Source organism: Bufo gargarizans, chromosome 7, assembly GCF_014858855.1.
Source record: "Bufo gargarizans isolate SCDJY-AF-19 chromosome 7, ASM1485885v1, whole genome shotgun sequence".
Classification (NCBI taxonomy): domain Eukaryota; kingdom Metazoa; phylum Chordata; class Amphibia; order Anura; family Bufonidae; genus Bufo; species Bufo gargarizans.
This window is the reverse complement of record NC_058086.1, coordinates 182,387,629-182,413,722: the sequence shown is the minus strand read 5'-3', so window position 1 is coordinate 182,413,722 and position 26,094 is coordinate 182,387,629. Positions and strand designations below refer to the sequence as shown.

At 44.2% G+C, this 26,094-nt stretch overlaps 1 protein-coding gene across 1 annotated transcript in view; it reads left to right on the top strand.

Annotated features, from left to right (window-relative positions):
* The window catches only part of LOC122944238 (voltage-dependent calcium channel subunit alpha-2/delta-3-like), a 448,666-nt gene that overhangs the window by 365,536 nt on the left and 57,036 nt on the right, over positions 1 to 26,094 (top strand). Inside the window, exon 6 of the mRNA XM_044302473.1 lies at positions 7 to 169. Within this exon, the coding sequence (XP_044158408.1) occupies positions 7 to 169 (163 nt within the window). The remainder of the gene's footprint in view (positions 1 to 6; positions 170 to 26,094) is intronic.

Genomic DNA, 26,094 nt, shown 5'->3' with positions numbered 1-26,094 from the left:
TCCCAGTATGAATACTTCAATGCAGTCCTCATAAATGAGCGGGATGAAGATGGAAATTTTGTCGAGCTGGGAAAAGAGTTTTTGCTTCTACCGAATGACCATTTTAATAACCTACATGTAAACGTCACATTGAGTGATGTCCAAGTGCCAACCAATGTTTACAACAAAGGTAAGTAGAACAACTGAGTGACTGTGAACTAAGCGCACAGAGTCAATCGATTGAGGCAGTTCCTACTCAGAGTTACAAAACCACCCTCTTTCTCCTCGAGGCCAGACCGGTCCATCTATTATTTGGGAGCTGTGTAATGCTTCATTTCACCTGGGGTGGTGCTGCAGGGAAATTAAACACTTGGGGAGAGATTTATCCAGACTGGCGCTTTTTGCATTTGTCTTGATAAACCCCTGAGCTGCTGTCATAAATTAGGTGTATCTTCCTGCAGTCCCTGGTCCTAACCATAAATCTACGACAGCTTAGTGCTTTCTGAGATTTCTGGCTTCATTTATGTTACAAAACTGGTGTAAATGAAGATACATTTTTTGCAGCGGCTGGCCACACCCTCTTCCCCGTTCCCTTTTAGAAAATCGGTAAGGATGGCGAAAAAGGGGGACATGCGACAAGTCCCCGATAAAAAGTCACACCTGCAAATTTTTTACGTCACTTTTCAGGTGCACAAGGAATGATAAGTCTTTCCCTCGGTACCAGATTCCCTTACAGATTGCAACTGATTCCTAGGGATCATCCCAGCAAGGGCACCCTGGGGGAGATTTATCAAACTGGTGTAAAGTAGAAGTGGCAGATTCCACCTTTCATTTTGGACAGCTCTTTTGGAAAATGAAAGGTGGAATCTGATTGGTTGCTATGGGCAACTAAGCAACTTCTACTTTACACCATGTTGATAAATGACCCCACCTGTGTTCAATTTATCCTTAGGGAACATATCTTAAGGAACAGACATTGTCCAGAAAGCACAAACCATTTGATGGCTGCTGGAAGGAAACAGAAAAGAAACTTGGATTAGGCTACTGGGTCAGACTGACCCAACAGAGCGCAAGAGGACTGGGCCCAGTTTCTGAAGTCTTAGTAGGCCCCAAAAGTCCAGGAGAAAAATTCTGCTTGGAGCTGATCTTGGAGCCAATAGCTTGCCCCTATGGGCCTATTTCTTTCATTTAAACCATATTGCACTTTATTCATGATATGGAGGTTGGACCCTTGAGAATAATTTCTTCTGGTGGGCCCAAGAAACCCTCGCACAACACTGTATGTCAGCCTCTATCACAGAATCAATTAAAAATGCTGCACAAAATAGTAGGGTATATTGTCTGTTGAAATGCTGGGCTCCCTGATGGGATCCATGCCCCCATTGTCTTATAGGTGCAAGTCCCACCTACATCGAGAACAGAGCCCTAAAAGTGCTGGAGGGCGCAATGTGCATGAGCAGCCCCCCCTCTATTAATTTCCTATGGAGACGCCGAAAATTTCCGTCGGGCCCATAGAAGTGAATGGGAGCGGTGGCCAGTCATGCACGGTGCACTCCTATTCACTTCTATGGGGAGAGCGTTTGGTGGTGGCCAGACCAGGTGCGGGTCCCAGCGGTGGAAGCCCCACCTATAAGACAATGACATGGGGGCATATCCTAGCGATGTCATTGTACATGTCATGTCAAGGTCAGGCCACAGTCTGTGTAATCTTAAGTGTCATTGGTAATTATCTTTGGGGCACGGATACTTTTTATGTAACATCAAACTTTGCATCGTTGCTTTTGAAAATTCTATATTAAATAAATCTGTTTTAATTTATGCCCTTCATGTTTGTTTTTGGTTTTTTGTATTGTCTTTTGGGCCTCGTGAGACTTACTGTAGTGCTGTTGATGCCCCTATTTGCATTAAATAGAACTGAATAATGCACAAAAGATGAAAAACATGATATTATCTTTATAAAACTGCAGCAGATTATGTTATCCTAGAACTCAGCCCTGACAATAAATCATATATCTTAGGAGGAAAGCGCCATCTACAGGTTATGAGAAATAATTGCATACGAGTTGCTGAAAGCTGCACTAGAGACTTGAGGAACATCTGTTTCAGTATCTCTGTTGTGTGTCATTCATTGTACTTCTGTCTGGGTACGTGATAGGTGGGCTGTGGAGCCCCTCAGACACTGAACATGGGTGGGATGCAACCACTGCACCCACAATTGGACCCTGCACCCTGATTATATCATGAAATGTTCTTCCACTCTCTAATATACTTAGTCATTCTATTTCCTATCTTTTTTAAGACTTCTGTTTGCTGTCCGTGAAAAGAGACCGTAACACAACTAAAGTCAAATATGGTTAACGGGATACAAAGGTCAGGCACCCTATATTCAGAAGCAATTAGCAAAAAATGGTCCTATCTATAATACTTAACGTTTAATCGTTCAATAAAAAAAAAAACCCCAACAAAATAATTATTAAACAAAAATCACAGCAAGTAGTGCAAGTAAACCAGTGCGCAATATAAGAAAAGGAACGGTCTTACCACATTGTAGATTATCGGTAACAGGGGGTCTCCCAACGTCAAGACTGGTGTCTTGCCCTGAAATGCTCCTACTTGGCCTGATCTACGCTTTAGGCCAAGGTAGCGCAAGGGCGACCCCTCTGAGCCATCCCTCAAATCTAACTAGGCCCCCTGCTGTACCCTAAGGCCTCTTTTACACTGGCGTGTGCGGCCCGTTGTTGTATTGCGGCCCGCTAAATGCGGGCCGCAATACACGCACGCCGTCCCGTTGACATTCCGCATCACTTGAATAGGTCCGCAAATCCGGAGATGCGGAATGGTGCGGAACAGAACCCTGCGGAAGCACTACGGAGTGCTTCTGTGGGGTTTTGTCCCGTACTTCTTACATTTTAAGCAGACTTGAAGCACCACTGATTTATTTACTTGGGGGACCCTGAGCACCGCTGATTTATTTATTTGGGGGAGACCTGAGCACTTCAGATTTATTTATTTGGGGGACCCTGAGCACTTCTGATTTATTTATTTGGGGGAGACTTGAAGCACCACTGATTTATTTATTTGAGGGGTAGCCAACATTTTGTCTTTGTGATTAATTACTCTGCTTTAATTATGTTCAATTTGTAGCAATAAAAATACATCCTGCATATCAGATATTTACATTACAATTCATACCAGTAGCAAAATTAGTTATGACGTAGCAAGGAAAAAAATGTAATGGTTGGGGGTCACCACAACATGAGGAACTGTATTAAGGGGTCACGGCTTTAGAAAGGTTGAGAACCACTGGTCTAGACAGATCCGTTAGGCTCCGCATAGTCAGACAGTCACAAAACGCTGCAAGCTGCATTTTAGTGACCGTCTAAAAAACGCAACGGAGACCAAACTAATGCATTCTGAACGGATCCTTATCCATTCAGAATGCATTGGGGCTTAACTGATCCGTTTTGGGACGCTTGTGAGAGCCTTGAAACGGATCTCACATGTGGACCCAGAAACGCCAGTGTGAAAGTAGGGATTGCCCAATGAAGACTTTTAAAGAGTACCTGTCATGTCTCCCAAAAGGAGTACAGTACCTTTATTAATTGTGGTTCTCTAATTGAACTTTTTTTATTCCCTCGCCCCTCCATCTAATGAGACTTACACCGTCTTAGGAGCACATACTGTTGGAGACACTCTGACACTCTCTGCGCTGATTGGACAGTGTAAGGGTCCATTCACACGTCCACAAAATCGGTCCGCATTCGTTCCGCAATTTTGCGGAACGGGTGCAGACCCATTCATTTTCAATGGGGCCGGAATGTGCTGTCTGCTTCCGCATTTGCGGATCCGCACTTCCGCATCCGTGCGTCCCTTTCCGCAAAAAAATAGAACATGTCCTATTCTTATCCGCGATTGCAGACAAGATTAGGCTTTTTCTATTATAGTGCCGGCGATGTGCGGTCCGAAAATTGCGGAATGCACATTGCCAGTGTCCGTGTTTTGCGGATCCGCAGAACACTTACGGACGTGTGAATGGACCCTAAGAGTGGCTGAGGTTCACATGCCTTTTAAACTGGGCATTAGACAGCACCTTGTCAATTTATTAATAACCATATTGTTAGCCAAAAGTTATGTTGCCACTTTAACATTTATCAGTCATCCACATGAGACTTGGCTGTTTCGATAACTCTCATAGTGTTATATTGACCGTTACTACGAATGTTCATGTAGATGTGCTGGAGAGGTTGTAAAACATTGGGGGTTGCCAGCAGTTAATAGCTCTCAATGGAGTCCTAGAGAATTAGAGAGTTCTTTGTAACCCTTTTCAGGGATGGCATTTTATTACGTGGGTTGGACCCAAACAATGAGCAAATATGAGACATGTTACCAATGTGTGAATAGTTCTGTGAAGAATAGTGGGTCAACAACATCCCTCATGCGAGGTGTTAGAACTAATATTGCATTACGAGAAGAGTTGCTATGCACTTATTTGTGCTGAAGATACTGCAACGAGTTATTAGGGTGCAATTATTATTTCCTGGGTAAGTTAATCATTATAGTATGGCATAGATCAGGCATGGCCAACCTGCGGCTATCCAGCTGTTGCAAAACTACGACTCCCAGCATGCCCAGACTGCCTACAGCTGTCAGCCTACAGCAGGGCATGGTGGGAATTGTAGTTGTACAACAGCTGGAGAGCCGCAGGTTGGCCATTCCTGGCATAGATGATAAGCAGTACAGATGACATAGTGCAGGATCTCTAGGAAAGAGATGCTCTTGCTTGGGAGGACCCTTTCCATCCATGTATGATGGATGGCCACTTTATTTTAAAGGTTGACATGCAATGCTAAATTTGGCCTGCACAGGAATGTATTTGGAATGGGCAAATGTACTATATGTGCCACCAACAGTTCCATCCTTTTAAAGGAAAGAGGTGGCTGATGCTCCTCAGCACTAAAGCATGGATCATGCTGAGATTTCCCTACAGAAGGATCCTCTGGTACTCCAAACATTTATACAGTAATGGGACCCAAAGGTCCAACAGAAGACAACTACCTAGGGTCTATTTTGTATTGGTTAATCTGCTGATAATAAGATTTTATTTCTGCTATGCCCTATGTATACAATGACACAAAGTTTACAAGGTAATTAAAAGTAGACATGCACATTCTCTGTATAGATGGAGAGTGGACACTTAGGGGGAGAAATATTATCTCTCTACTCCAATTTTACCATCAAAAAAAGTTGCAAACCCCATGCTTGTAACGTTTCATTGTGACAAGATTTTGGTTCCTACTCCACCCTCATCACTTTCCAAAAGTGGCTGTGGTAAGGGGGGGCCCGACACATTTATCTTCATTTACAAAAGTTGCCATAAGTTAGGCGCATCTTCTGGCAGCGCAGCGGCTATCAACTCTGGCATAGAAAATGCTGGTCTTGATAAATTTCCAAGAGAAAAGGCGTGGCACTCTTGTCCTGATTAGGTGGGTGCTGGAATTGTGGGTTCCATGCCCTCAACAATATCAGTATAGAAACTCGAGCACTCCAATGGATAGATAGATAGTGGTTAGGGATGAGCGAACTCGAACTGTATAGTTCGGGTTCGTACCGAATTTTGGGGTGTCCGTGACACGGACCCGAACCCGGACATTTTCGTAAAAGTCCGGGTTCGGGTTCGGTGTTCGTCGCTTTCTTCGCGCTTTTGTGACGCTTTCTTGGCGCTTTTTGAAAGGCTGCAAAGCAGCCAATCAACAAGCGTCATACTACTTGCCCCAAGAGGCCGTCACAGCCATGCCTACTATTGGCATGGCTGTGATTGGCCAGAGCACCATGTGACCCAGCCTCTATTTAAGCTGGAGTCACATAGCGCCGCCCGTCACTCTGCTCTGATTAGCGTAGGGAGAGGTTGCGGCTGCGACAGTAGGGCGAGATTAGGCAGATTAACTCCTCCAAAGGACTTGATTAACTGATCGATCTGCAGCTGTGGATCATTGAGCTGCTGATCCTCAATTGCTCACTGTTTTTAGGCTGCCCAGACCGTTTGTCAGTCACATTTTTCTGGGGTGATCGGCGGCCATTTTGTGTCTTGTGGTGCGCCAGCACAAGCTGCGACCAAGTGCATTTAACCCTCAATGGTGTGGTTGTTTTTTGGCTAAAGCCTACATCAGGGTGAAGCTGTCACACCAAGTGCATTTAACCAGCAATAGTCTGTTCATTTTTTGGCCATATACAAAATCAGGGGCAAGCTGCGCCTGTCACCAAGTGCATTTAACCCTCAATGGTGTGGTTGTTTTTTGGCTAAAGCCTACATCAGGGTGAAGCTGTCACACCAAGTGCATTTAACCAGCAATAGTCTGTTCATTTTTTGGCCATATACAAAATCAGGGGCAAGCTGCGCCTGTCACCAAGTGCATTTAACCCTCAATGGTGTGGTTGTTTTTTGGCTAAAGCCTACATCAGGGTGAAGCTGTCACACCAAGTGCATTTAACCAGCAATAGTCTGTTCATTTTTTGGCCATATACAAAATCAGGGGCAAGCTGCGCCTGTCACCAAGTGCATTTAACCCTCAATGGTGTGGTTGTTTTTTGGCTAAAGCCTACATCAGGGTGAAGCTGTCACACCAAGTGCATTTAACCAGCAATAGTCTGTTCATTTTTTGGCCATATACAAAATCAGGGGCAAGCTGCGCCTGTCACCAAGTGCATTTAACCCTCAATGGTGTGGTTGTTTTCTGGCTAAAGCCTACATCAGGGTGAAGCTGTCACACCAAGTGCATTTAACCAGCAATAGTCTGTTTATTTTTTGGCCATATACTACATCAGGGGCAAGCTGCGCCCGTCACCAAGTGCATTTAACCCTCAGTAGTGTGGTTGGTCAAGCTGTGACACCAAGTGCATTTAACCAGCAATAGTCTGTTCATTTTTTGGCCATATACTACATCAGGGGCAAGCTGCGCCCGTCACCAAGTGCATTTAACCAGCAATAGTGTGGTTATTTTTTGGCCATATCCCAGTCTAATTCTGTCACTAAATCCATACCGGTCACCCAGCGCCTAAATACTAGGCCTCAAATTTATATCCCGCTAAATCTCTCGTTACCGCTGTCCTGTTGTAGCTGGGAAAGTTATTTAGTGTCCGTCAAAGCACATTTTTTGTTCTGGGTTGAAGTACAATTCCCAATTTAGCAATTTCATAATTTAGTGGTTTCTGCTATATCAGAGCTATTTGAAATCTATCCCTAAAAGGGTATATAATATTCAAGGTGCACATTGGGTCATTCAGAATAACTTCACACACACCCGCTACTGTGTATTTTCAAGTCTAATTCTGTCACTAAACCCATACCTGTCACCCAGCGCCTAAATACTAGGCCTCAAATTTATATCCTGCTAAATCTCTCGTTACCGCTGTCCTGTTGTAGCTGGGAAAGTTATTTAGTGTCCGTCAAAGCACATTTTTTGTTCTGGGTTGAAGTACAATTCCCAATTTAGCAATTTCATAATTTAGTGGTTTCTGCTATATCAGAGCTATTTGAAATCTATCCCTAAAAGGGTATATAATATTCAAGGTGCACATTGGGTCATTCAGAATAACTTCACACACACCCGCTACTGTGTATTTTCAAGTCTAATTCTGTCACTAAACCCATACCTGTCACCCAGCGCCTAAATACTAGGCCTCAAATTTATATCCTGCTAAATCTCTCGTTACCGCTGTCCTGTTGTAGCTGGGAAAGTTATTTAGTGTCCGTCAAAGCACATTTTTTGTTCTGGGTTGAAATACAATTCCCAATTTAGCAATTTCATAATTTAGTGGTTTCTGCTATATCAGAGCTATTTGAAATCTATCCCTAAAAGGGTAGATCATATTGAAGGTGCACATAGGGTCATTCAGAATAACTTCACACACACCCGCTACTGTGTATTTCCAAGTCTAATTCTGTCACTAAACCCATACCTGTCACCCAGCGCCTAAATACTAGGCCTCAAATTTATATCCCGCTAAATCTCTCGTTACCGCTGTCCTGTTGTAGCTGGGAAAGTTATTTAGTGTCCGTCAAAGCACATTTTTTGTTCTGGGTTGAAGTACAATTCCCAATTTAGCAATTTCATAATTTAGTGGTTTCTGCTATATCAGAGCTATTTGAAATCTATCCCTAAAAGGGTATATAATATTCAAGGTGCACATTGGGTCATTCAGAATAACTTCACACACACCCGCTACTGTGTATTTCCAAGTCTAATTCTGTCACTAAACCCATACCTGTCACCCAGCGCCTAAATACTAGGCCTCAAATTTATATCCTGCTAAATCTCTCGTTACCGCTGTACTGTTGTTGCTTGGAAAGATATTTAGTGTCCGTCAAAGCACATTTTTTGTTCTGGGTTGAAGTACAATTCCCAATTTAGCAATTTCATAATTTAGTGGTTTCTGCTATATCAGAGCTATTTGAAATCTATCCCTAAAAGGGTATATAATATTCAAGGTGCACATTGGGTCATTCAGAATAACTTCACACACACCCGCTACTGTGTATTTCCAAGTCTAATTCTGGCACTAAACCCATACCTGTCACCCAGCGCCTAAATACTAGGCCTCAAATTTATATCCTGCTAAATCTCTCGTTACCGCTGTACTGTTGTTGCTTGGAAAGATATTTAGTGTCCGTCAAAGCACATTTTTTGTTCTGGGTTGAAGTACAATTCCCAATTTAGCAATTTCATAATTTAGTGGTTTCTGCTATATCAGAGCTATTTGAAATCTATCCCTAAAAGGGTATATAATATTCAAGGTGCACATTGGGTCATTCAGAATAACTTCACACACACCCGCTACTGTGTATTTCCAAGTCTAATTCTGTCACTAAACCCATACCTGTCACCCAGCGCCTAAATACTAGGCCTCAAATTTATATCCTGCTAAATCTCTCGTTACCGCTGTACTGTTGTTGCTTGGAAAGATATTTAGTGTCCGTCAAAGCACATTTTTTGTTCTGGGTTGAAGTACAATTCCCAATTTAGCAATTTCATAATTTAGTGGTTTCTGCTATATCAGAGCTATTTGAAATCTATCCCTAAAAGGGTATATAATATTCAAGGTGCACATTGGGTCATTCAGAATAACTTCACACACACCCGCTACTGTGTATTTCCAAGTCTAATTCTGGCACTAAACCCATACCTGTCACCCAGCGCCTAAATACTAGGCCTCAAATTTATATCCTGCTAAATCTCTCGTTACCGCTGTACTGTTGTTGCTTGGAAAGATATTTAGTGTCCGTCAAAGCACATTTTTTGTTCTGGGTTGAAGTACAATTCCCAATTTAGCAATTTCATAATTTAGTGGTTTCTGCTATATCAGAGCTATTTGAAATCTATCCCTAAAAGGGTATATAATATTCAAGGTGCACATTGGGTCATTCAGAATAACTTCACACACACCCGCTACTGTGTATTTCCAAGTCTAATTCTGGCACTAAACCCATACCTGTCACCCAGCGCCTAAATACTAGGCCTCAAATTTATATCCCGCTAAATCTGTCCTTAGTGCTGTAGCTGGGCGAGTTATTTAGTGTCCGTTCAAGCACATTTCTTGTTCTGGGTTGAAATACAATTCCCAATTTAGCAATTTCATAATTTAGTGGTTTCTGCTATATCAGAGCTATTTGAAATCTATCCCTAAAAGGGTATATAATATTCAAGGTGCACATAGGGTCATTCAGAATAACTTCACACACCCGCTACTGTGCATTTCCAAATCTAATTCTGTCACTAAACCCATAGCTGTCACCCAGCGCCTAAATACTAGGCCTCAAATTTATATCCCGCTAAATCTCTCGTTACCGCTGTCCTGTTGTAGCTGGGAAAGTTATTTAGTGTCCGTCAAAGCACATTTTTTGTTCTGGGTTGAAGTACAATTCCCAATTTAGCAATTTCATAATTTAGTGGTTTCTGCTATATCAGAGCTATTTGAAATCTATCCCTAAAAGGGTATATAATATTCAAGGTGCACATTGGGTCATTCAGAATAACTTCACACACACCCGCTACTGTGTATTTCCAAGTCTAATTCTGGCACTAAACCCATACCTGTCACCCAGCGCCTAAATACTAGGCCTCAAATTTATATCCTGCTAAATCTCTCGTTACCGCTGTACTGTTGTTGCTTGGAAAGATATTTAGTGTCCGTCAAAGCACATTTTTTGTTCTGGGTTGAAGTACAATTCCCAATTTAGCAATTTCATAATTTAGTGGTTTCTGCTATATCAGAGCTATTTGAAATCTATCCCTAAAAGGGTATATAATATTCAAGGTGCACATTGGGTCATTCAGAATAACTTCACACACACCCGCTACTGTGTATTTCCAAGTCTAATTCTGGCACTAAACCCATACCTGTCACCCAGCGCCTAAATACTAGGCCTCAAATTTATATCCCGCTAAATCTGTCCTTAGTGCTGTAGCTGGGCGAGTTATTTAGTGTCCGTTCAAGCACATTTCTTGTTCTGGGTTGAAATACAATTCCCAATTTAGCAATTTCATAATTTAGTGGTTTCTGCTATATCAGAGCTATTTGAAATCTATCCCTAAAAGGGTATATAATATTCAAGGTGCACATAGGGTCATTCAGAATAACTTCACACACCCGCTACTGTGCATTTCCAAATCTAATTCTGTCACTAAACCCATAGCTGTCACCCAGCGCCTAAATACTAGGCCTCAAATTTATATCCCGCTAAATCTCTCGTTACCGCTGTCCTGTTGTAGCTGGGAAAGTTATTTAGTGTCCGTCAAAGCACATTTTTTTTTCTGGGTTGAAGTACAATTCCCAATTTAGCAATTTCATAATTTAGTGGTTTCTGCTATATCAGAGCTATTTGAAATCTATCCCTAAAAGGGTATATAATATTCAAGGTGCACATTGGGTCATTCAGAATAACTTCACACACACCCGCTACTGTGTATTTTCAAGTCTAATTCTGTCACTAAACCCATACCTGTCACCCAGCGCCTAAATACTAGGCCTCAAATTTATATCCTGCTAAATCTCTCGTTACCGCTGTACTGTTGTTGCTGGGCAAGATATTTAGTGTCCGTCAAAGCACATTTTTTGTTCTGGGTTGAAATACAATTCCCAATTTAGCAATTTCATAATTTAGTGGTTTCTGCTATATCAGAGCTATTTGAAATCTATCCCTAAAAGGGTATATAATATTCAAGGTGCACATTGGGTCATTCAGAATAACTTCACACACACCCGCTACTGTGTATTTCCAAGTCTAATTCTGGCACTAAACCCATACCTGTCACCCAGCGCCTAAATACTAGGCCTCAAATTTATATCCCGCTAAATCTGTCCTTAGTGCTGTAGCTGGGCGAGTTATTTAGTGTCCGTTCAAGCACATTTCTTGTTCTGGGTTGAAATACAATTCCCAATTTAGCAATTTCATAATTTAGTGGTTTCTGCTATATCAGAGCTATTTGAAATCTATCCCTAAAAGGGTATATAATATTCAAGGTGCACATAGGGTCATTCAGAATAACTTCACACACCCGCTACTGTGCATTTCCAAATCTAATTCTGTCACTAAACCCATAGCTGTCACCCAGCGCCTAAATACTAGGCCTCAAATTTATATCCCGCTAAATCTCTCGTTACCGCTGTCCTGTTGTAGCTGGGAAAGTTATTTAGTGTCCGTCAAAGCACATTTTTTGTTCTGGGTTGAAGTACAATTCCCAATTTAGCAATTTCATAATTTAGTGGTTTCTGCTATATCAGAGCTATTTGAAATCTATCCCTAAAAGGGTATATAATATTCAAGGTGCACATTGGGTCATTCAGAATAACTTCACACACACCCGCTACTGTGTATTTTCAAGTCTAATTCTGTCACTAAACCCATACCTGTCACCCAGCGCCTAAATACTAGGCCTCAAATTTATATCCTGCTAAATCTCTCGTTACCGCTGTACTGTTGTTGCTGGGCAAGATATTTAGTGTCCGTCAAAGCACATTTTTTGTTCTGGGTTGAAATACAATTCCCAATTTAGCAATTTCATAATTTAGTGGTTTCTGCTATATCAGAGCTATTTGAAATCTATCCCTAAAAGGGTATATAATATTCAAGGTGCACATTGGGTCATTCAGAATAACTTCACACACACCCGCTACTGTGTATTTCCAAGTCTAATTCTGGCACTAAACCCATACCTGTCACCCAGCGCCTAAATACTAGGCCTCAAATTTATATCCCGCTAAATCTGTCCTTAGTGCTGTAGCTGGGCGAGTTATTTAGTGTCCGTTCAAGCACATTTCTTGTTCTGGGTTGAAATACAATTCCCAATTTAGCAATTTCATAATTTAGTGGTTTCTGCTATATCAGAGCTATTTGAAATCTATCCCTAAAAGGGTATATAATATTCAAGGTGCACATAGGGTCATTCAGAATAACTTCACACACCCGCTACTGTGCATTTCCAAATCTAATTCTGTCACTAAACCCATAGCTGTCACCCAGCGCCTAAATACTAGGCCTCAAATTTATATCCCGCTAAATCTCTCGTTACCGCTGTCCTGTTGTAGCTGGGAAAGTTATTTAGTGTCCGTCAAAGCACATTTTTTGTTCTGGGTTGAAGTACAATTCCCAATTTAGCAATTTCATAATTTAGTGGTTTCTGCTATATCAGAGCTATTTGAAATCTATCCCTAAAAGGGTATATAATATTCAAGGTGCACATTGGGTCATTCAGAATAACTTCACACACACCCGCTACTGTGTATTTTCAAGTCTAATTCTGTCACTAAACCCATACCTGTCACCCAGCGCCTAAATACTAGGCCTCAAATTTATATCCCGCTAAATCTCTCGTTACCGCTGTCCTGTTGTAGCTGGGAAAGTTATTTAGTGTCCGTCAAAGCACATTTTTTGTTCTGGGTTGAAATACAATTCCCAATTTAGCAATTTCATAATTTAGTCGTTTCTGCTATATCAGAGCTATTTGAAATCTATCCCTAAAAGGGTAGATCATATTGAAGGTGCACATAGGGTCATTCAGAATAACTTCACACACACGCTTCTGTGCATTTCCAAGTCTAATTCTGTCACTAAATCCATACCGGTCACCCAGCGCCTAAATACTAGGCCTCAAATTTATATCCCGCTGAATTTGAATACAATACATTGGGCCAAATAATATATTTGTTGTTGTGGTGAACCATAACAATGAGAAAAACATCTAGTAAGGGACGCGGACGTGGACATGGTCGTGGTGGTGTTAGTGGACCCTCTGGTGCTGGGAGAGGACGTGGCCGTTCTGCCACATCCACACGTCCTAGTGTACCAACTACCTCAGGTCCCAGTAGCCGCCAGAATTTACAGCGATATATGGTGGGGCCCAATGCCGTTCTAAGGATGGTAAGGCCTGAGCAGGTACAGGCATTAGTCAATTGGGTGGCCGACAGTGGATCCAGCACGTTCACATTATCTCCCACCCAGTCTTCTGCAGAAAGCGCACAGATGGCGCCTGAAAACCAACCCCATCAGTCTGTCACATCACCCCCATGCATACCAGGGAAACTGTCTCAGCCTCAAGTTATGCAGCAGTCTCTTATGCTGTTTGAAGACTCCGCTGGCAGGGTTTCCCAAGGGCATCCACCTAGCCCTTCCCCAGCGGTGAAAGACATAGAATGCACTGACGCACAACCACTTATGTTTCCTGATGATGAGGACATGGGAATACCACCTCAGCATGTCTCTGATGATGACGAAACACAGGTGCCAACTGCTGCGTCTTTCTGCAGTGTGCAGACTGAACAGGAGGTCAGGGATCAAGACTGGGTGGAAGACGATGCAGGGGACGATGAGGTCCTAGACCCCACATGGAATGAAGGTTGTGCCACTGACTTTCACAGTTCGGAGGAAGAGGCAGTGGTGAGACCGAGCCAACAGCGTAGCAAAAGAGGGAGCAGTGGGCAAAAGCAGAACACCCGCCGCCAAGAGACTCCGCCTGCTACTGACCGCCGCCATCTGGGACCGAGCACCCCAAAGGCAGCTTCAAGGAGTTCCCTGGCATGGCACTTCTTCAAACAATGTGCTGACGACAAGACCCGAGTGGTTTGCACGCTGTGCCATCAGAGCCTGAAGCGAGGCATTAACGTTCTGAACCTGAGCACAACCTGCATGACCAGGCACCTGCATGCAAAGCATGAACTGCAGTGGAGTAAACACCTTAAAACCAAGGAAGTCACTCAGGCTCCCCCTGCTACCTCTTCTGCTGCTGCCGCCTCGGCCTATTCTGCTGCTGCCGCCTCGGCCTCTTCCTCCGCCTCTGGAGGAACGTTGGCACCTGCCGCCCAGCAAACAGGGGATGTACCACCAACACCACCACCACCACCTCCGTCACCAAGCGTCTCAACCATGTCACACGCCAGCGTTCAGCTCTCCATCTCACAAACATTTGATAGAAAGCGTAAATTCCCACCTAGCCACCCTCGATCCCTGGCCCTGAATGCCAGCATTTCTAAACTACTGGCCTATGAAATGCTGTCATTTAGGCTGGTGGACACAGACAGCTTCAAACAGCTCATGTCGCTTGCTGTCCCACAGTATGTTGTTCCCAGCCGGCACTACTTCTCCAAGAGAGCCGTGCCTTCCCTGCACAACCAAGTATCCGATAAAATCAAGTGTGCACTGCGCAACGCCATCTGTGGCAAGGTCCACCTAACCACAGATACGTGGACCAGTAAGCACGGCCAGGGACGCTATATCTCCCTAACTGCACACTGGGTAAATGTAGTGGCAGCTGGGCCCCAGGCGGAGAGCTGTTTGGCGCACGTCCTTCCGCCGCCAAGGATCGCAGGGCAACATTCTTTGCCTCCTGTTGCCACCTCCTCCTTCTCGGCTTCCTCCTCCTCTTCTTCCACCTGCTCATCCAGTCAGCCACACACCTTCACCACCAACTTCAGCACAGCCCGGGGTAAACGTCAGCAGGCCATTCTGAAACTCATATGTTTGGGGGACAGGCCCCACACCGCACAGGAGTTGTGGCGGGGTATTGAACAACAGACCGACGAGTGGTTGCTGCCGGTGAGCCTCAAGCCCGGCCTGGTGGTGTGTGATAATGGGCGAAATCTCGTTGCAGCTCTGGGACTAGCCAATTTGACGCACATCCCTTGCTTGGCGCATGTGCTGAATTTGGTGGTGCAGAAGTTCATTCACAACTACCCCGACATGTCAGAGCTGCTGCATAAAGTGCGGGCCGTCTGTTCGCGCTTCCGGCGTTCACATCCTGCTGCTGCTCGCCTGTCTGCGCTACAGCGTAACTTCGGCCTTCCCGCTCACCGCCTCATATGCGACGTGCCCACCAGGTGGAACTCCACCTTGCACATGCTGGACAGACTGTGCGAGCAGCAGCAGGCCATAGTGGAGTTTCAGCTGCAGCACGCACGGGTCAGTCGCACTACAGAACAGCACCACTTCACCACCAATGACTGGGCCTCCATGCGAGACCTGTGTGCCCTGTTGCGCTGTTTCGAGTACTCCACCAACATGGCCAGTGGCGATGACACCGTTATCAGCGTTACAATACCACTTCTATGTCTCCTTGAGAAAACACTTAGGGCGATGATGGAAGAGGAGGTGGCCCAGGAGGAGGAGGAGGAGGAAGAGGGGTCATTTTTAGCACTTTCAGGCCAGTCTCTTCGAAGTGACTCAGAGGGAGGTTTTTGGCAACAGCAGAGGCCAGGTACAAATGTGGCCAGCCAGGGCCCACTACTGGAGGACGAGGAGGACGAGGATGAGGAGGAGGTGGAGGAGGATGAGGATGAAGCATGGTCACAGCGGGGTGGCACCCAACGCAGCTCGGGTCCATCACTGGTGCGTGGCTGGGGGGAAAGGCAGGACGATGACGATACGCCTCCCACAGAGGACAGCTTGTCCTTATCCCTGGGCAGCCTGGCACACATGAGCGACTACATGCTGCAGTGCCTGCGCAACGACAGCAGAGTTGCCCACATTTTAACCTGTGCGGACTACTGGGTTGCCACCCTGCTGGATCCACGCTACAAAGACAATGTGCCCACCTTACTTCCTGCACTGGAGCGTGATAGGAAGATGCGCGAGTACAAGCGCACGTTGGTAGACGCGCTACTGAGAGCATTCCCAAATGTCACAGGGGAACAAGTGGAAGCCCAAGGCCAAGGCAGAGGAGGAGCAAGAGGTCGCCAAGGCAGCTGTGTCACGGCCAGCTCCTCTGAGGGCAGGGTTAGCATGGCAGAGATGTGGAAAACTTTTGTCAACACGCCACAGCTAACTGCACCACCACCTGATACGCAACGTGTTAGCAGGAGGCAACATTTCACTAACATGGTGGAACAGTACGTGTGCACACCCCTCCACGTACTGACTGATGGTTCGGCCCCATTCAACTTCTGGGTCTCTAAATTGTCCACGTGGCCAGAGCTAGCCTTTTATGCCTTGGAGGTGCTGGCCTGCCCGGCAGCCAGCGTTTTGTCTGAACGTGTATTCAGCACGGCAGGGGGCGTCATTACAGACAAACGCAGCCGCCTGTCTACAGCCAATGTGGACAAGCTGACGTTCATAAAAATGAACCAGGCATGGATCCCACAGGACCTGTCCGTCCCTTGTCCAGATTAGACATTAACTACCTCCCCATAACCATATATTATTGGACTCCAGGGCACTTCCTCATTCAATCCTATTTTTATTTTCATTTTACCATTATATTGCGATGCTACCCAAAGTTGAATGAACCTCTCCTCTGCCTGTGTGCTAGGCCTAAATATATGCCAATGGACTGTTGCAGTGGTGGCTGACATGAAGCCTGATTCTCTGCTATGACATGCAGACTAATTCTCTGCTGACATGAAGCCAGATTGTCTGTTACGGGACCTCTCTCCTCTGCCTGGGTGCTGGGCCTAAATTTATGACAATGGACTGTTGCAGTGGTGGCTGACGTGAAGCCTCATTCTCTGCTATGACATGCAGACTGATTCTCTGCTGTCATGAAGCCAGATTGTCTGTTACGGGACCTCTCTGCTCTGCCTGTGTGCTAGGCCTAAATATATGCCAATGGACTGTTGCAGTGGTGGGTGACGTGAAGCCTGATTCTCTGCTATGATATGAAGACTGATTCTCTGCTGACATGAAGCCAGATTGTCTGTTACGGGACCTTTCTCCTCTGCCTGGGTTCTGGGCCTAAATTTATGAAAATTGACTCTTACAGTGGTGGGTGACGTGAAGCCTGATTCTCTGCTATGATATGAAGACTGATTCTCTGCTGACATGAAGCCAGATTGTCTGTTACGGGACCTTTCTCCTCTGCCTGGGTTCTGGGCCTAAATTTATGAAAATTGACTCTTACAGTGGTGGGTGACGTGAAGCCTGATTCTCTGCTATGATATGAAGACTGATTCTCTGCTGACATGAAGCCAGATTCTCTGTTACGGGACCTCTCTCCTCTGCCTGGGTGCTGGGCCTAAATTTATGACAATGGACTGTTGCAGTGGTGGCTGACGTGAAGCCTGATTCCCTGCTATGATATGAAGACTGATTCTCTGCTGACATGAAGCCAGATTGTCTGTTACGGGACCTTTCTCCTCTGCCTGGGTTCTGGGCCTAAATTTATGAAAATTGACTCTTACAGTGGTGGGTGACGTGAAGCCTGATTCTCTGCTATGATATGAAGACTGATTCTCTGCTGACATGAAGCCAGATTCTCTGTTACGGGACCTCTCTCCTCTGCCTGGGTGCTGGGCCTAAATTTATGACAATGGACTGTTGCAGTGGTGGCTGACGTGAAGCCTGATTCTCTGCTATGACATGCAGACTGATTCTCTGCTGTCATGAAGCCAGATTGTCTGTTACGGGACCTCTCTGCTCTGCCTGTGTGCTAGGCCTAAATATATGCCAATGGACTGTTGCAGTGGTGGGTGACGTGAAGCCTGATTCTCTGCTATGATATGAAGACTGATTCTCTGCTGACATGAAGCCAGATTGTCTGTTACGGGACCTTTCTCCTCTGCCTGGGTTCTGGGCCTAAATTTATGAAAATTGACTCTTACAGTGGTGGGTGACGTGAAGCCTGATTCTCTGCTATGATATGAAGACTGATTCTCTGCTGACATGAAGCCAGATTGTCTGTTACGGGACCTTTCTCCTCTGCCTGGGTTCTGGGCCTAAATTTATGAAAATTGACTCTTACAGTGGTGGGTGACGTGAAGCCTGAATATCTGCTATGATATGAAGACTGATTCTCTGCTGACATGAAGCCAGATTCTCTGTTACGGGACCTCTCTCCTCTGCCTGGGTGCTGGGCCTAAATTTATGACAATGGACTGTTGCAGTGGTGGCTGACGTGAAGCCTGATTCTCTGCTATGACATGCAGACTGATTCTCTGCTGACATGAAGCCAGATCCTCTGTTACGGGACCTCTCTCCTCTGCCTGTGTGTGTGCTGGGCCTAAATATATGCCAATGGACTGTTGCAGTGGTGGCTGACGTGAAGCCTCATTCTCTGCTATGACATGCAGACTGATTCTCTGCTGACATGAAGCCAGATTCTCTGTTACGGGACCTCTCTCCTCTGCCTGTGTGTGTGCTGGGCCTAAATATATGCCAATGGACTGTTGCAGTGGTGGCTGACGTGAAGCCTCATTCTCTGCTATGACATGCAGACTGATTCTCTGCTGACATGAAGCCAGATTCTCTGTTACGGGACCTCTCTCCTCTGCCTGTGTGTGTGCTGGGCCTAAATATATGCCAATGGACTGTTGCAGTGGTGGCTGACGTGAAGCCTCATTCTCTGCTATGACATGCAGACTGATTCTCTGCTGACATGAAGCCAGATTCTCTGTTACGGGACCTCTCTCCTCTGCCTGTGTGTGTGCTGGGCCTAAATATATGCCAATGGACTGTTGCAGTGGTGGCTGACGTGAAGCCTCATTCTCTGCTATGACATGCAGACTAATTCTCTGCTGACATGAAGCCAGATTCTCTGTTACGGGACCTCTCTCCTCTGCCTGTGTGTGTGCTGGGCCTAAATATATGCCAATGGACTGTTGCAGTGGTGGCTGACGTGAAGCCTCATTCTCTGCTATGACATGCAGACTAATTCTCTGCTGACATGAAGACAGATTCTCTGTTACGGGACCTCTCTCCTCTGCCTGGGTGCCGGGGCCTAAATATCTGAGAATGGACTGTTCCAGTGGTGGGTGACGGGAAGCCAGATTCTCTGCTATGGAACCTCTCTCCAATTGATTTTGGTTAATTTTTATTTATTTAATTTTTATTTTAATTCATTTCCCTATCCACATTTGTTTGCAGGGGATTTACCTACATGTTGCTGCCTTTTGCAGCCCTCTAGCTCTTTCCTGGGCTGTTTTACAGCCTTTTTAGTGCCGAAAAGTTCGGGTCCCCATTGACTTCAATGGGGTTCGGGTTCGGGACGAAGTTCGGATCGGGTTCGGATCCCGAACCCGAACATTTCCGGGATGTTCGGCCGAACTTCTCGAACCCGAACATCCAGGTGTTCGCTCAACTCTAATAGTGGTATCAAAATATTTTTTATTTTCATTGATTTTCTTTGCAGGCAACTCAAAGTGATAATGTGACGTTTCGGTCTATTACGACCTTTTTCAAACACAAGTTGCCAGTGAAGAAAAGATGGACGAGGAAAGTATGTAGAGCTAGGAAGCATGTGTGTCCACACCATGAGGGATGCTAAGCATATTGTCTCTTTGCCCGAGAGCCTCTTTAATAATATTCTTATCCAGGACTACTCTCCCAATACCATTTCTCGCTCTGCTGGCGCTGTCTGTTGTATGCTGCACCGTGAATGGTACAGACCAAGCATTATTTATACTTTTGTATTTCTGTATAATGTTTTATGGTATTTTAGGTATTTTACTTAGGGTGGAAGAAGCTGATTTACATCTGTTGAGTTGTAGCCGCCATCTATTAATTATGCTGCAGCCTCATAGAATGAGTTTATCCTGCAGAATCTGACATTTGTGGATGATAATCTGGCTTTAACAATAATTTTATTTCTGTAAAGTTCTAATTTTCTCGAAAATAGGTAATCTTTGCTCAACAGCCTTTTGGAAAGGTTTGATAGGGGAGTGTGACGGAATGATATTCATAGATCCTTTTAACTGGCAAATTGAAAAACCTACCTAATCAAAAGATGGCTGCGGTTCATCATGTTTCAATATCCTTCCGAGCAGACTCTATGCACTTGGAGGAGTCTTCCCCAGCGCTAGCATAAGTTTTGATTATTGTGTGCATTTATCAGCTGCCAGAGAATGCGCTTGTCTTGTGGCGTGGCAGAGAGGAGCATTGTGTGAAAATTCCTCCTGATAGAGCTGACACTTCTTTTTTCCTTTTCACTTGCAAAGATTTCTCTAGCTGAATGAGGCTCAACCTGAGATGGTAAATGATTTTCAGACTCTGCTTTGACATATTGAAATTTTCTGTTACCTACTGGGCTAGACTATGGTGAAGGTTCTCCTGATATTATTGATTGCTAAATCCCGCTACAAATGCAGCACAAATCCCAGGTTGTTCTATTCAGATTATTTCTCTTATCAACCAGGAAAAAATTGACTTAAGCTTAAGTTTCAAGCTACAAACACCTAAGGGGAAAGTTTTGTTTTAACAATGCTTTTTACTCATTTTGGGCTAAAAATCGTTTTGAGCGGGTCTTTATAAAAAAAAAAAATGTTAAGCAGTTTTTGCCCTACAGGGTTACATTTCAGTCTAGCTGCAGGGTGTTACTTTCTATTTTACACTGAGTCCCGTCATGTTGCTGTTCTGATGGCTCAAGTGTAGCCCTTATTTCTGCATTCCTGACAGCTCATTAATGCTCATTCAAGCCATATTCTTATCAGTTTGGTAAGAATCTAGCTATAATGAGTGTTTATGGGCTGTCAGGAGTTCGGTGTTAAGAGCTACACATGAGCCATAAGTACAGCAATATGATGGGACACCCTGCAGCTAGACTGAAATTTAACCCTTAGGACAAAAGCTATTGAACGACCAATTGAAAACATGATTTTCAGCTCAAAAATAGTAAAATGCATTAATTTAAAAAATTGCCCTGAAGGTGTTCGTAGGTTTTAAGTTTCTTTATTGTGTAGTAAAGACAGGGAAAACTTTCACTACTTTGTTCCTGTGTTAAAGCAGTGGTCTGTGGATGGACATGTGATAGAGTAAAAATAAAAAAAAATCTATAACCTGCTCAATCCCCAGCTTCTCCTGCAGCACCACTCTGGTGGTCCATGCGGGTCTTTCTTTACTTTCTTGCAGCAATGATGTGTAGTGTTGATCGCGAATATTCGAATTGCAAATTTTTATCATGAATATTGGAACTTCGAGAATTCGTGAAAATTTTGAATATAGTGATATATATTTGTAATTTCAAATATTCGAGATTTTTTTTTAATCAGTACACATGATCCCTCCCTGCGTTTTGCTTGTGGGCCAATGAGAAGGCTGCAATATCTTTGACTTTGACGTTGATTGCAAATTTTCGTAATGCAAATGTTTATCACAATTTTTTTTTAATTGCCAATTTCCTCAATCAAAAAAATAATGGCTTGAGATAACGAATTCGGGAATTCGCGAATATATGGCGAATATTCACCCAAATATTTGCAAAATATCACAAATTTGAATATTGCCCCTGACGCTTATCACTAATGATGTGCTGTACATTCAGGAGAGAGATGTTGCAAATCCCTGACCTCGACGGGGATGCTACCGCATGCAGCATGAGACTGCTGAGGCCACTGACTGGTTGTAGTGGTCACGTGCAAGTACGGCACGTCATCACTGCAGGATAAGTAAACATAGACTGGAGGAGACCACTGTGGTGTTGCCACTGGAGTGGCATGGGATTGAACAGGTATCTTTAAAAAAAAAAATCTTATTACATGTCCTGCTCTTGTCCAGTTTTCAAAAAATCCAGAATACCCCCAATATAACGATCCTTGCATGTCCAATGTTCATAGCTCCTCTAACTGTATGATAGCACTTCACGTCCTGACTCTAGACGTTCAGCCATAACAGGGATGTAAATTAGCATCCATATCAGTGGCATAACCTGAAATGATGCACTCAAAAGTAAAATCTGTAACAGGGCCCCCCAACTGACACGCAGTATTAGTATAAATGCAACTCCTGGATCCACATTGTCCTATCAAATGACTTGGTGACAAGCTCTGTGTGATCTGCAATGACTGCCATATTGGCTGTGACTACCAATACAGATATAGGGGCACATTTATTGCGTCCGGCGTTATAGACACCGGTCTTAATAAAGCCCTAAGCTGGTGGTGGTCCCGCCAAAGTTATGAAGAGGCACCAGCCTCTCCATAACTTCAGAGCATCCAGCGCCAGTTCTAAATGTAAGACAGCTTCCAAGCTGTCTTACATTTAGATCTATTTCTACGCCTTATACAGGTGTAGAAAATGATAAATGCCCGCCCATGCCACTTATTTTGCCCAGGCATGAGCAGGGCGAGGATGCAGATTACGGCGCAACTAGCTGCGCCTAATTTAGGCATATTTCAAAATTATACGTTTGCAAAGAGCTGAAAATAATGTTAAAGGGACATTTTAACAACTTATATGTGAATAGGCCCGTGTGCCTTCCATTGATATAACTGCCTATTCTTGTCCGTTTTGCGGACAAGTATAGGACATGTTATATTTTTTTTGCGGTGCCGTGGAACGGAGCCACGGATGCAGACAGCACACGGAGTGCTGTCCGCATCTTTTGCAGCTCCATTGAAATGAATGGGTCCGCATCCGAGCCGCCAAAAAGGCGGCTCGGATGCGGACCCAAACAGCGGCCGTGTGCATGAGGCCTTAAAGTTATAACTGGTGCGTTCACTAGCATACTAGCTTATCATGCTTAGTTTACCATGTGCAAAACTTCTAAAGCTTCAAATTGGTATTGAGTTACACTGTCGGGACGGCGCTCTAACCCACTGGTTTTGGTACTTGCTACATTTGTATATAAACAATTCTGGACAAAATTTTGCAGTCACTCCATGTATTCTAATCCCTGTGCTGCCAGTCTCGCTTAAAGGGGTTGAGCGGACTAGCTGTTCCCAGGCATATCCTCATTTTCAGAGCTGATCCCAGGCCTATCCTCATTTTCACCCAGGCAGCCCCCCTGTTATAAGCATCGGAGCATTCAATGCTCTGATGCTCTGCTTTGCCCGGCACTGAATCGTGCAGTACAAAAGATTTTTATGGAGTTCCAGTGACATACCGCTAGGCGGCAGCTTCTGCCTAGCAGTGAGCCTGGTGACATAACTGGCACTGATGGGCGGCTTTAGCATTGCCCTAGCCTGTAAAATGGCTAGGGCAGCACTAAAGCCTGCCCATCAGAGCCAGTGACGTCATCCGGAACATTGCTGGCAGGAAGCCTTCGCCTAGCAGTGTAAGTATGTAAACAAACAGCCCTTGCTCTGTACAATCCAGCGCAGGGCAAGGGAGAACATGGAAGATGGGGGCGGCCTGGGTAAAAATCTGGGTATGTCCAGGTTGCGCTCTGAACCCGGACAACCCCTTTGAAGGGGTTGGCCCATTTTACACATTGTTGACATATTGCTAGGATATGTCCCCAATGTCTGATCGGTGGAGGTCAAACCACTAGGACCCACACCTATCTCTCGAACTAAGTCTGCAAAAAGTGCATGGCCGCTCTTTATTCTGGCTATTTTCATCAGCCGTATAGAAGTGAATGGAGAAGTGGCCGTGCTTGCATGGTGCTCTTCCAATTAATTTCTATAAGATTTTCAGAAAAATCTGTGCGTGTTACTCCCCCATTTCGGGCTCCGCTCTTTAGATAGGTGTGGGTCCCACACCTATCAGACATTGGCCGCATAACATATGTCACCAATGTATGAGATGGGCCAACCCCTTTAGCTGTCTCAGTCAGACCATCACTGAGACCAGAGAGAGCCCCCCTGTAGTGGATCATCACTAGTGTTCATCGAGTAATTTAAATGTAATTTAGCATCTGTTTCTGAAGAGTTTCTGCCAGCATTTGAACTCCTAACCCCTAGTACATTAGAGACCTTATCCACTCACCTATAAAGCTGAATGCTAAACTGTGTCAGAAAAAACTCACAGTAGTTTCTGATGTATTGAAAATTCCTATTCAGCAGAAGACTTATTTAATATTTCTGTGCATGTTAACATGTAGCTGTATAGTGTAGTGGTTAATGTCCTTCCCTCTAATGTACATGGTAGAGAGTTCGACTCCTGGCAGGATTTTTTATTTAATTTTTTGTAATTACACATTTATTTTGTGCCATATATTTTTTACAGTTACTAAAAAAAATATTATATACATCCATTTAATCTCTATTTCTGAAATGTTTCTGCAAGGATTCAAACTCCCAACCTGATAGATTAGGGGGAAGGATGTTAACCACTACACTATACATCTACATGTTAATCTGCACAGAAATATAAAATAAGTCTTCTGCCGAATAGGAATACTCACTAGATAAGAAACTACTATGAGGTTTTTCTGACACAGTTTAGCATTTGCTTTATAGCTAAGTGGATGAGGTCCTTGCCTCTAATGTACAAGGTTTGGAGTTTAAATCCTGGTAGAAAAATTTCAGAAATAGAGATTACATTTATATATTTGATATTTTTTTTAGTAATTGTAAAAAATTTATTGCACAAAATAAATGAGAAATTACAAAAATATATATATATATATACAGTACAGACCAAAAGTTTGGACACACCTTCTCATTCAAAGAGTTTTCTTTATTTTCATGACTCTGAAAATTGTAGATTCACACTGAAAGCATCAAAACTATGAATTAACAAATGTGGAATTATATACATAACAAAAAAGTGTGAAACAACTGAAAATATGTCATATTCTAGGTTCTTCAAAGTAGCCACCTTTTGCTTTGATTACTGCTTTGCACACTCTTGGCATTCTCTTGATGAGCTTCAAGAGGTAGTCACCTGAAATGGTCTTCCAACAGTCTTGAAGGAGTTCCCAGAGATGCTTAGCACTTGTTGGCCCTTTTGCCTTCACTCTGCGGTCCAGCTCACCCCAAACTATCTCAATTGGGCTCAGGTCCGGTGACTGTGGAGGCCAGGTCATCTGGCGCAGCACCCCATCACTCTCCTTCATGGTCAAATAGCCCTTACACAGCCTGGAGGTGTGTTTGGGGTTATTGTCCTGTTGAAAAATAAATGATGGTCCAACTAAACGCAAACCGGGTGGAATAGCATGCTGCTGCAAGATGCTGTGGTAGCCATGCTGGTTCAGTATGCCTTCAATTTTGAATAAATCCCCAACAGTGTCACCAGCAAAGCACCCCCACACCTCCTCCTCCATGCTTCACGGTGGGAACCAGGCATGTAGAGTCCATCCGTTCACCTTTTCTGCGTCGCACAAAGACACGGTGGTTGGAACCAAAGATCTCAAATTTGGACTCATCAGACCAAAGCACAGATTTCCACTGGTCTAATGTCCATTCCTTGTGTTCTTTAGCCCAAACAAGTCTCTTCTGCTTGTTGCCTGTCCTTAGCAGTGGTTTCCTAGCAGATATTCTACCATGAAGGCCTGATTCACACAGTCTCCTCTTAACAGTTGTTCTAGAGATGTGTCTGCTGCTAGAACTCTGTGTGGCATTGACCTGGCCTCTAATCTGAGCTGCTGTTAACCTGCGATTTCTGAGGCTGGTGACGCGGATGAACTTATCCTCCGCAGCAGAGGTGACTCTTGGTCTTCCTTTCCTGGGGCGGTCCGCATGTGAGCCAGTTTCTTTGTAGCGCTTGATGGTTTTTGTGACTGCACTTGGGGACACTTTCAAAGTTTTCCCAATTTTTCGGACTGACTGACCTTCATTTCTTAAAGTAATGATGGCCACTCGTTTTTCTTTACTTAGCTGCTTTTTTCTTGCCATAATACAAATTCTAACAGTCTATTCAGTAGGACTATCAGCTGTGTATCCACCTGACTTCTCCACAACGCAACTGATGGTCCCAACCCCATTTATAAGGCAAGAAATCCCACTTATTAAACCTGACAGGGCACACCTGTGAAGTGAAGA